General features: G+C 43.0%; 3 protein-coding genes across 3 annotated transcripts; 1 reads left to right on the top strand and 2 right to left on the bottom strand.

Annotated features, from left to right (window-relative positions):
• On the bottom strand, nt 1–5,208 carry sdhdb (succinate dehydrogenase complex, subunit D, integral membrane protein b). Its single transcript, XM_084673556.1, has 4 exons — nt 5,118–5,208; nt 3,912–4,028; nt 2,694–2,844; nt 1–1,806 (listed from the first exon to the last, which is right to left on the bottom strand). The coding sequence occupies exons 1-4, from the start codon at nt 5,164–5,166 to the stop codon at nt 1,641–1,643; spliced, it is 483 nt and encodes a 160-aa protein (XP_084529682.1). The 5' UTR covers nt 5,167–5,208; the 3' UTR covers nt 1–1,640.
• A 296-nt stretch (nt 5,209–5,504) lies between these two features.
• timm8b (translocase of inner mitochondrial membrane 8 homolog B (yeast)) lies at nt 5,505–6,365 on the top strand. The gene is made up of 2 exons (XM_084673719.1): nt 5,505–5,791; nt 5,951–6,365. Exons 1-2 carry the CDS (start codon nt 5,693–5,695, stop codon nt 6,116–6,118), a joined length of 267 nt encoding a protein of 88 aa, XP_084529845.1. The 5' UTR covers nt 5,505–5,692; the 3' UTR covers nt 6,119–6,365.
• Nucleotides 6,328–11,848, bottom strand: il4i1 (interleukin 4 induced 1). The gene is made up of 9 exons (XM_084673718.1): nt 11,829–11,848; nt 10,918–11,017; nt 9,845–10,065; nt 9,492–9,604; nt 8,453–8,654; nt 8,284–8,352; nt 7,853–7,989; nt 7,479–7,743; nt 6,328–7,279 (listed from the first exon to the last, which is right to left on the bottom strand). Exons 2-9 carry the CDS (start codon nt 10,934–10,936, stop codon nt 6,779–6,781), a joined length of 1,527 nt encoding a protein of 508 aa, XP_084529844.1. The 5' UTR covers nt 10,937–11,017; nt 11,829–11,848; the 3' UTR covers nt 6,328–6,778.
• Nucleotides 11,849–12,498: the final 650 nt, after the last annotated feature.

Here is a 12,498-nt window from a genome sequence, read left to right as displayed (position 1 = left end):
CATAATTAATTGTTTATTCTGTAGGCTTTTAAGGTGCAGTATTCTGCCAAAGCTTGTTTGTGCGTAGATATCAGTTGGAACAGATTCAGAAAAGATTGCAAAGATACTGAGACAAAAATCAAACAGACAAGACTCAGAGCTGGATGTCCGTATGTGATCTTTCAGACATTTATATATTTGAGCAATACGAGCACACTAGCCTAACACCGGTTACCCTTTTCTGGCACTTACAACAGAGATCACCAGTTAACTTGTTTCTGTGAACAAGCACTCCTTCCAAAAATACAAAAATAAAGCTCTGTGCCCTTATGAACATCTGCATGCATGTCAATTTTTGTGTTTCAGGGAAATAACTTGGCAATTGTTCTTGTTGAAACAATTACTGAAATTAAAATCTTGGTTACTGAACAACAGAGCTCAACGGCAAAAATACACAAGAGCATTGCATCGGGCATCCGACATTAGTACAGTACAGTAAAGTACAGTGCAGCATATTGCTGTTTGATGTCATCTCACAGGAAATTGAAGAGCATTAGCAGAAAGACATGTCTGGGAAAGGGTCATGACAGGGCCACCAGATCTGTTGAAAACAAGCCTTCCTCTCAGGTCAGCTCTCACCTAACATGACTGGGTGGGGAAGGACATTTCTGTACACAGGTGTTCCCAACTGTCATTTTTTATCAGCGATTACTCCGTATAGAGGGTTAGGAAGGTTGGATTTTTAGAACTTAATTCTGCCTCGATCAGGATGACCAATCCCCAGCCTGCTTTTCCACTCCCTCTAGTGGCTGTTAAAAGAATGACCCTGAGCAGCTCTACTGTCTGCGTTCCGCTAGCTGAGGCTAGCAGACACATCTGCCAAGAAGAACATGCTCTCTGAAATGCCAAGAAAGCCCAACAGCAAGTGTGCTAGCAGACTAACACTGTCAGTGGTCAACGGACTGAAACCAGAGGACAGTGCAGACGACCAGGGTCTGACCAGGAGGATTTGTGGGGCGTTACTCGTGATCATATCTCAAACCACCATGAGGATTCAACCTACATGTTACTAAATGAACACAACTACATGACAACAGAATTCTCCTACATGGGTAACATTGGGGTAATAAATTAAGGTTTAGACTACTAAATTCAAGTGTGGACATCTGAGGCAGGCAGATGGGAGGAGTCACACTAAATAGGAAGAGGGAGACTCCTACAGGTCATCATCATCAACATTATAATTGGCATCATAGCAAACCTAGACTGCAGGAAGTAATCAGAGCAGACACAGGGACATCTCAGAGAGGGTTAAAGTTGAATGTGGTTGTGGTCTGTCTGGGGTCCCGACTCGTGTTCGGTCTACAGTCCAGCTCCACGAACAAGATAGGTGACATTTTAGAGAAGAAGCAGACTACTCTCCAATCCATAACTTAAGCACCAGAAATCGGATCTCTCAAAACAAAATCCAAATCGTCCATCAACATGAATTACAATTAACACGCTTGTGAATCACTGTCATATTGTCAAAAATGATATATTTATAGAATTTACATAAAATCCCTTGAATGTTTACAATCAAAAACAAGACTCCTGCCCTTGTCAGTGGTCAGGGTAGCCCTGCTCCTTCCCTTCCCTTCTCCCCAGCCTCAGTCCAGTACTCATTTGCTCCACAGCAGAGCTATAGCTTTGCAGATGCCCACGTCGTTGTAGTTGAAGTAGCAGAGGCCAGCGAAGGTGACGGTGGACAGAAGAAAGAGCCCAGTGTTGGCAAGCTTGATCTTGGTGTCTCCGTGGACGTAGTCTGTCAACACCTGGCCAATACCCCTGTACAGGAGAGAACACAGCAGAGCAGGTGAGAGGCTGAGCGAGGCTGAGAGCAGGGAGACAGGTACAAGACTCAACACCCCAAAGTCCAGAGCCAGCAGATCAGCTTTACCGACCTTGGTGAAACCTAAGCAGTTTCAGCTGATACTTAGATCACACCAGGGGTGTGTGACCACGTAGTCAAAGCCTTCCGGAGCAAATCCTTCAACCCCCCCTTCCCTAACCCCTCCTACCACCCCACCTTCTACATGCCCCAGTCCACCTCCCACCCCCTCCCTTCACCCCCTGTCCCATAGCGCTCTCATGCTCCAGACACCCTGATGGTGAGTGCAGGTGATGGCATGGCTGGGTTAGAGGACCATGTGGACCCTGGCCCTCCCCCCAGTGACAGGGTGTTAACCCCCACATGACCGAGGTCCTCCGCCGCTGCCACAGCTTCTCAACCGGAACAGAGTGACAGCAGCACACACCACCGAGACACTAAGCCCCCACATCAGCCCCCACCACAGCAACACATCAGCCCACTCAGCCAGCACATGGGGGCAATCTGGAGCCTCTTGGAACACCGCAGCCAATCAAACAGGCTCCAACACAGTTTGGTGAAAAGAAGCAATCTTAACTCCTCAGTTCACAAGGCTTTCTGGTGAAGCAGCAGGTCTACACCATCAACAGACACCTCTTCCTACTGCTAACCCGTCAAAATAATCACTCATAACACAAGCCTAGCCCCAAAAGAGAGGTGTAAGTGTGTTTATGCATGTGTGTGTCCTAGATGTCAGGGGCAGGTTTTATCCAGGCTAGGTCAGCTCGATCGCCTTAACCAGGACACCCCTTAAACTGGGTCAAAGCGTGTGATTAAGATGAAGATGGTACAGAGTGAGTCTCACCAGTGTCCGTGCAGGGTGAGGGCGGCGGCCAGGGAGTAGTCTATGGTGGGGACAGGATAGTAGTAGGCCATGGGGCCCATGGCCAGCAATAGGATGCTCACCACACGCTCACCTGTCCAGTGAAGAGATGCGGCTTTGGAACCAGAGCCCGCTGAGGAGAGAAACACAACATATTAGACCATAAACACTCCATGGTAGACCGTCAAAAACATCTTATTACTAACTACCAAAAATAACTTAACAATTTACTGGGTCAGTGTCTGGCTGGTTATACTGATGGAGACCCTTCTACATATTGTCAAGAGACTGTATAAAGTCTAAAAGGTTGCATTTGTCAGGCAAAATTATTGCCTTGTGCCTGATAGTAAACCTGGCTGAATCCTTTCCCACCAGCCACTAGGGGCACCATTTTTAACCCATTTGGCCAAACAGCATGCCTTGCCAGAGCAGCAGTGGGGTCAACATATCACTACAGCTAAAAGCAGGGCTAGGCCAGCAGCCAACATAACTTGGTTGATGACCTATGCTGGCATGATCCAGTTCAGTGGACCAACTGTAAATAAACAAGTGTGCCCATCTCTACAGGCCTGAGTACCTTACCCCTGTGGGTCTCACGGCCCCTTGCCTTGGGCCACAGCTACTACGTAGGCTATAGCCTCACCAAAGGAGCTTGTGTTTGAATACAGCCTGGCCCATTTCCTACGTCTTCCCCCCCCTCTCTCTCTCCATGCCTTTCCTGTCACTATCTCTATCTCTATTGAATTAAGCCAAAAAGAGCCTGTACAAAATGTTTTTAAAAACTCTGATAATATCAGACCAGTGTCAACTCGCATCCTTTTGCTTTGAGCCTCAGCCAAATTACATTTATATATGTTTTAATAATTCAGTATATTTTTTACATTACATTTAGTCATTTAGCAGCATTTTATCCGAAGCAACATACAATCAGTTACCCTATCAGACTTGTCGCACTTCAACCCTCTCACACCCCCTTGCCCTCAGTTACACAATTACACCTGTGTTACCTCAAAAGGCTTCTACAGACTTCTACAGACTTTGACCATTTTCAACAGATCAACATTAGCAGCAAATCATAATCATATGATTTTTCCTTTCATTCTTGGGGAGTGAGATACACAGCTATTGCATAATAGGGACAGACAGACCGGCAAACAGACTGACAGGAAGACAGACAGGAAGGCAGACAGACAGACAGACCGTAAAGCGAGGGCGAGGCGTGGAGCCTGGCGGTGAGAAGCAGGGGCTGCTGATGTTCATGCTCCTTCTTCTGAGACACCAAGGGTCTGGCGAGGAGAGAACTCCGGTAGAACAGAGCTGGGGAGAGAACAAACCACTCAAATTCAAATGATAGTTTCCTTTATTCTACAACAAGGCAGCAGAGCATGTGCGGCGCATGTCCACTCTAAGCCATGTCGGATCCATTACTCAAGTATGAGAAAATGTGCTTGTTTATCTAACTATGGGACAGTTTCGGATGGTTGATGAAAGGAGTGTGGTTGAGAGTAGCAAATTTCAAACCCTTGTGGCCTCATTTGATGACATACCAACAAGGTCATATAAGGTAACGCAGCTAGGTCTGTTTTAGTTCCAGCATAAATAGTTCGGACTTTGCTAGCAAAAAATACTACGTCGACAATGTCTTTTGGTCAGTTCATTATCACTTCTACATTATACTGATAGTTTTTTACACTGAATGTAAAATACTTGTATTCGGGCTTTGCAACAGCAACATACATGCAATAAAGTAAGGTAATCTCTACGCTGGATAGCTTGCATGCTTGGGTACTTAAAGAAAAGACTTGTATGTCTGTCTCGACAGCATCAGTGGTATCAGTGAAAATTTGGGGGGTCGTTTTTGCTTGGTTGCTTTAGCGCAATAAGAGTGATGTCCCAGCTGTCTTTTACTACTTGCCCTAAACACAATCCAAGGAACTATGGTTCATTAACGGCTGAGCTAATTGAGTCAAATAATTTTGCCTTGGCATTATTGTCATTGTCTGTCATTACATTAGACTAGCAGACAGGGGTTGGAAGTACACGAGCGATGACGTCACGTCCCACCTCAATTGACTCCTCTCACAGTCACACCGCTTGGTGATGTCGAATCAGTGGGCCTGTACAAAGCACAGCTAATAGACCCACGCTTTGATTCAGCTTAACATATATAGCAAGCGATAATTATTTTTGTAATACAAAGATTGGCCAGCAACATTACAAGCCAGCATACTTTAATAAGCATATTATTAATCCCCGCTATGAACTCGAAGTCAGTGCCGAAAGACATTAAGGCAGACAAAATAAGAACTCCGTATAGAGCTAAATCGGACAACTGTAACAAACTATTAAAATATAATTGGCACAATCGAAAAAGGAACAGTGTTAGCTACAGAGAAAGACACCTACGTTTGACTCCTCTGTGGCAGACAGAACTTATCCTGACGATGGCCGCCATGACGATCAACTAACCAAGGTCACGAAGCGTTTACCCGGAAATAGTTCTTCCTCTCTGACCAATGTGTCAAGATTTTAGATGCAAACATGATGGTTGAATCTGATTGCTTTTACATCAGATTTTCGAATGGTTTATGTTACATTACACTTGCCTGTCACTCGTGTAAAACACACCAGAAATTCAATATATTATACAGCCCTTGCAAAGTCTATATGAATTATATTTTCAGTAAGTTTTACAGTCGTGTACTTGTATGCATAGAAACATCTTGACTCGTAGCAGTGTGTGACGTAAATGTGTCAAAATATGCGGCAACTGCGCAGATAGAATCTAAAGCGAAACATTCACAACATAGACTGGGAATTGTCAAGGCAGGTGATCTGTAGATCACTGAAATTGTGTGTCTCTGCGGTCTGCGGCACATTGGTGGATATTTCTCCCTGTCTAAACACGCGTGCTGAAGGAGAAGGTCATTTAGTACTTTTACTGCTCGATAAACACAAGCTTGCTTAGCAAACACGACACCATGGACGGATTTGATATGAATGCGTCTGAAAAGGCAGAGGCATCTGAGCTTCAGAGGATGATTGCTATCGAACAGCAGAAAGCACAGTTTCAGGCCCAGGTTAGCGTTGCTATCTTTGGTTGCTATAGTCTTGGTCTAACCGAACCTCGTCTCGAGGATTGTCAGTTGCCTTATTCCAAGGGCGCATATAACACATTTCTTGAATTGGATGCAATTTTCAGAGTGCATAACTACCCACGTGCCCCCCTTTTCTTCCAGGTGCACAACTTCACAGATGTCTGCTGGGACAAGTGCATGGATAGCCCGAGCTCCAAACTGGACTCTCGGACTGAGACGTGCCTAGTGAGCTGTGTGGAACGCTTTATTGACACGACTCTGACCATAACCAACCGCTTCACGCAGATGGTTCAAAAGGGTGCTCACTGATGAGCATCTGATAAGAAAGGACTTGAAGTAACGTTATCTAATAAGCCACACGACTTACTAAGACTGGAGCAAAAGCCTATGACATCCACGATACCCCAACATCACTTACTAATATAGAAGATTTAGTCTGATGGAAACTGTCGTTTTGTTTTATATGTGGACTGGTTTCTGTATAAATAACTGACTTCAGTCTGCAGATATTGCAGTAATATAAAGATGCAGTTTTATTAAAAATTGTATTAAACTATTCTTGTTCATAGTACATTGAGTAGGATCATTACACTGTTATAAACTGACTACCAACTGGCTACGTTATATAAAAAGTTATCCCACATACATAAAAACAAACCAGAAATACTTTTGTCAGAAGATGTTACAAAACATCTATTTTCTGTGATCTTAACCACTTCCTTAAATAAGGCTATGCATGCCTGGGTATTGCAGAGTATTCATTGGGCATTTAATGTGGCTAAACCATTGTGATTGTCATCTGGTCAAGAAACCCATTTGGTCACTAACCTTGCAAACCACAATACACATAGGAGCCAAACTTCACTCTTGTCTCACACCCAGTCACACTGTTGTATTGACAGTTTGCCTACACAATCTCAAGCATCCTCCCCCAGCAGATGAAAAACATCACAGCCGATTCTTCCCCCACTAGTCAGTGAGGTTGTTGATATTCTTGGCGGCCCTGATTGCTGATTTCATGGCGGTCTCTATCCAGGCGTGGGGCGTGGCAGTGTGCTCGCCAGCAAAGTGGACCCGATTCTCATTTGCAAACAGCTCTGCGGCATAGTCTGTCTGCTGGTAGGGGGTGTAGATGGCAAAGGCCCCCAGGCTGTAGGGGTCCAGTCCCCACTTCTTCACCTCGCCCCCGGTGCACAGGGGTCGGATAAACTCCCCATGGATCTTCACCAGGTCTTCCAAAACCAGCGCCTTCAGCGTCTCGTTGTCCACCCCCTGGAACAGTGTGGAGTCATCTGAGCAAGTGTACGACGCCAGCACCACTCCGCCTTCCGTGTTGGGGAAGCTGTGGCTTGGGTAGTAGATGAAGCGGGAAGGCAGGTCTGTGATGCTCTTGCCCCCTTTGATGAAGTCCTTCTCCCAGAACCTCTGGCTAAAGCTGAGGATGACCTTGGTGGAACTGGCATAGTGCACCTAGAACCCAAACTCATTATTATCAACCAATCAAAAAGGGTTATATTGAATATTGCACTGTTGTGAATATTCAAATTACCACCAGAACCATAACTCTGATATCTAAGACATCTTTGATAGGACTAAATGTGTAATACAAGGCCTGTTACAGCCCTAACCTTTCATATTCATCTATTTTTTTAATCTCTGGGCTACACACCGAGCGCAAGGCCTCCATTTTTCGTGTGGAGAGAGGCGGCTGGAAATCAATAAAGAGGGATGCCTTGGCCGTGGCGGTGACCAAGACGTAGTCAACCGTCAGATTGGTCAGCGTGTTGGGGTGTCTCCAGTCCTGGAAGGACACAGTGACGTTGGTGCTGGTCTGGGACACCTGCTTCACCTTGCAGTTGAACAGTATGGTGCCATTCAGATACCTGAAGAAGGCCCGGGGCAGGTGTTCAAACCCATCCGTCACCTCGTAGTAACTAGACAGCACAGATCACACATCAGGATGGTTCTCAATCCAACAATTTGAGACAATAAAAAAAATCTAACCAACAAATACATGATGATGATGCATCCAGCTGCTCTTACATAGTTTTGTCGTTGATGTCTGACTGGATATACAACATCTCAAGGAGTGATGTGTAGAAGAAGCTGTTTTCGTTCAAGATGTCTCCGATCATCCTCAGGCCTCCTCTGGACACATTGGCCTCCTTCACCAGGTACTCCTGCAGCAAACACACCAGCTGCTTAAACACCAACTGTACTTTATGCCACAGGCTTTCATTTTACTCACTGTCAGACTTCCTGTCCCATTTCCTGTCAGAGAAACCCTGGCCTACATTATACATTTTAAGATTAATATGAAGACTTTAGTATGAACTTCATGCAATACTTGTTTAGTTTACCAGTGGGTCACCTGTAGCAGGATGATATTCAATAAAGGACAGAAAAAAACACAGTTATGGAAAAGCATAATGTGACTAACTACACAGCAGAGGCTGGGTCTTGGTTCACCTTACCTTCACAGAGTAGGAATCATATTTTTCCAACATGGCTTTACAACCAAACTTCTTCAGATAATCCTTCAACTGAAATAAAACATGTGCAAAGTATGTTTAAAACCAGCTCCTGTCAATCATGTGACAGTGTACTATAGCATGTCTCCTCAGCCTTCCTCCTCCAACCAACCTGATCCAGAGCTGCATCAAAAAGCTGAGCAGCAGATTTCCCTTTCTCCTTGCCTTCCAGGTTGTAACCGAGCACATCTGGCTGTTCCTTTACTTTGTAGGTCCTTGCCAGCTTGCCATTCACAAAGTAGTACGTATTGATGTCATCCTGGATGAACTGGTTCAGTCTGATGTCCATTTTAGCAGCAAAGGATAATAGGATCCTGTTCAAAATGAAGCGCAAGGTTGTTGATATGACGATAGGAAGGTACACTTTCATCGATATTTAAAATGGGATTCATTTATAAGAGGGTAAACATAAACATAACATAAAATTAAAATGATCAAATTGAAATCTACAGATGAAATTATCTGCTGTGTGTGGGTTAGGTTTGGGTAAAAAAGAGTGTGGTTTGAAGAGATCTGTCTTTAAACCACTGATCAGTTAACAATAATTAAAGATAATGATTACTTTTTTACTTTTATACTGTTTTTTCTCTCCTGGACAATACATGGTTATGTCCAGGAGAGAAATATGCCTATTTATTAATTGTTTCTTGTATCATTGATAAACTGTCTTTATGCTGTTTTCTTATACCTGCATAAGCCATAAGTTAGTTCTTTGTAAGGTGCGACTAGGAAAAGACCTGTGTCACTAACGTAGGTCAGAGGTCACAATGTTGCCAAAGTGTAATGCCATGCAACTTTGAATAAGGAAAATAGAAGGAGCGACAAGGCCCTTTCTAGGGGCCCTATCAAAACACCTAAACAGAAGCTATCTAGCATGCAGTGTCCATTTTCTGTGCCTGCGAATGCTAATCTTCTTGTATCCTACCATATTGTGATACCATATACTCCCTTGATTTCCTGTATTCATTGTCCAGTCTTCTGAGATCCTCAACTTGAGTGTATCAGACACCTGCACCTTACATATGTAATAAATAAGTTGATTTTGTCTTGAACTTGTCTTAACTATTCCCTTCATTGACATGGTACTTCACAGCAATTGGGTATTATCTAATACGTCTTTAGGTTTATTGAGTGAGGGAGAGGGAACTGACTTGTGGAAGCTGGGGATTCTCATGGCTCCCAGCTCTGCATACCAGCCTTCCCGTTGGTTCCTGAAGGTCTGCACACGGCCACCAATACGATTACTGGCCTCGATAATGGTCACCTGTTCACACAAAAACACTGATGTGGGTTTGTAACCAAACATATTATACATAACTATTGCGTTAGAATTGGTCACTGTTGTTGTAAATTCGACATTATCACAAATCCAGCGGACAATACAGCGAACAACTAGACGTGTAAATGCTAAAATTTCCTAGCACAGAAGATCAGGAGAACAGGATCGTAATTATTGTGTTGTGTATCATGCAGGTCGTTTAAGGACAGATCTAGTCTGCTGTACCTTGTGTCCTGCATCCTCCAGAAACTTAGCGGCAGTCAGGCCAGACATCCCCCCACCAATAATGGCTACATGATGAGGGGTCTTGGTGGGGGGCAGCCCATTCTCCACAATGTCCAGCAGCTCTGTGTAGTCTGAGTCCTGGAGACAATCAAATAGATCGTCCTGGAAGGATCCACTCACAGTGTAGACTAGGCATATTACAGCCAATATGGCCACGGGAACTGGACAGGCACCAGAAAAGAGAAGAAATAGAAACAACCTAATAAATTATTATTAGACGCATTAGCAAGTATTATTTCATGAACAACTTTTAAATAAAAATAGATACTGAACAGACATGTGTTTTGATCAACATTGACTGGAGAATTTTAAGTGTCACTTTCCTTTCTGCCAGAGAAGATATCAAGAAATTCAAACAAATACTGATGTTGTTTTTTCTAATGAGAAGAACTTGAGGGTTTGATGGGAATATTTTATACATATAGAAACCTGTAGTGGAATGAGCTACCTCGTTTTTTAATGAAACGTTCAACCAAGAAGTGAGAATAGACATGGGCACTTAGACCAACAGTAGCTAAATTGACACAATAATTAATTAAAATCCTGATATATATTTGTGCAAATCCTGCAAGTAGTCAGGAAGGTTGTATTCAAACGGCGTTCTGCGTTCCAATCTTGTCAAATATGTGTCCTTGATGTTTACGTTTATATTAAAAAATCCCTGGAGCAGCATGGGGAAATAAGAAAAAACGTTTACCATCAAGATAGCGCTCCGAGCAACCTGGTAGGCTACATGTCACAGGCCATACAAATGAGGTAGCCAAGACAAAATGTCTCTAGCGTGCAGAGTTATGCTTTAATACAATTAAACATGAATGAAAGTTGGCTGTTTAGGATATGCAGCCTAGGCATAGGCTACTTAGAATAATCTTTTAAATAAATGTGACCTAAATATTGACACAAATCCAATATAGACGTGGTAAAGACAAAAAATAACTTAAGAGAGCACAGCCAGCCTTTTTTCATAACTTAATAAAGGCTTTTATTTCTGATATTTCGATCATTCAACTCACAAAATTTGCAGAGCGCCATGAAGGGGATGATCTTGACTCTGGAGCCGCACGTCCTCTTTCCTTTTCGACGGACTCTCAAGCCCAACGGAGAAACAGAAACCTATAACGAGAGAGAGAACCGAATCAGGTGAAGCCTCTATAGACGAGAACATTCAAACGACACAAGACTACGTAGAAAAACATTGAGTGTTTATCTTTTTCTTAAACATAATAAGGCTACTTAAAACATACAGTCATGGTAGTTACACCGTACCATCACTATCCTTTTTATTAAACGTAGAAAGTTATAAAATAGCGAGGCTACTAATCGAAAAAAATCAATAATTTGGTGCAATTTCGTTGCAATGTTTTAGCAAGTTTTGGGAAGTTTTCTTCTTGTAGCTAGGACGCAGTGCCGGTGCACTGAGAACTCACCTTCATCAGAGGCAATATCTCCGGCGCTGATAACCTATCAAACCTGTGCATTACGGTATAGATCTGCCTTGCTGAAGATTAAAGCCTACTTAAATCTTTAACAGATTGTTTTAGAACGAGGCGTCTTCCCATGAAAGTTGGTCTGCAAATCACACATGGTATGTGTGAAATTGCACACAACGTATTTTAATGAGGGGCCGTATGTAGGCTCTTCAGGTCCGCCAAGAAATATTTTCCCACACCGGCTCGAGATTCAACCATACTGAACAAATTAGATTAGTGAGGTTTACTATTCACCGACATAGCTAATTTCCGTCGACTCACAGATTCTGGGTTGGTGAGTTAATGCTTGTTCATGATTAGTGAGAATAAATAGGCCATTAGATGACTTAATTTAATATGATTTTATTGACTATATATTGGCTATAGCATAGCCTATATAGCCTACGCATTTTTAGGTCGTATACCTTGATAAAGGAAATCAATTTTCCACTCACCTTGTGTTGGCAGCTGTCAAGTGTCAATAACCCTGTGGTAATAAGCCTCAGTCTCTTTTTATAATTTTAGGAAACAATCGAAAGTGAATCTAGATGACAGTAGGGTAACCACCATACATCATGCATTTGAATAATGGCATGTTGGAAATTGACACCACAAAATCACAAGACTTAAATCACAAGGAGACTTCTTATAGCCTATTGTCAATTGATTCCTTCATCAGTATTGATAAATATATTGAACAATAACAAGCAAATGGTTGTTTTTGTTGATTTCTGACTGATTAAAATGTAACAGTTAAACTTTAGGACAGTGCATGCAAACATAGCCTATAGCCAAGGGCTATAGGCTATCGTGCAGGCAGCGCATCAGATAACTGCTCACCACCAGTTTCCGAAGCTGAACCACAACTTAAACACATTCTTAAAACTAATCTGACCTCATTTCAGTGTAGCCTATATTTACAAGTTCACAACCAAAACACCACTGCTGTAGCCTGCATACACAGATACACAGATACCCCAGCTGTCATCTTGGTGTATGAAGTAAAAGAGACATTTTATATTATTTTTGTTACTTTTGATTGAATGGTTTAATGGTTTCAATACTTATCCTTAGCCTAAACCGAAGTGACTGGTAGAAGTGACTGGTAGGCTACATGGGCATATG

Source organism: Hypomesus nipponensis, chromosome 15 (assembly GCF_054491055.1).
Source record: "Hypomesus nipponensis isolate SF chromosome 15, ASM5449105v1, whole genome shotgun sequence".
NCBI lineage: Eukaryota > Metazoa > Chordata > Actinopteri > Osmeriformes > Osmeridae > Hypomesus > Hypomesus nipponensis.
This window is presented reverse-complemented; position numbering and strand designations above follow the sequence as displayed.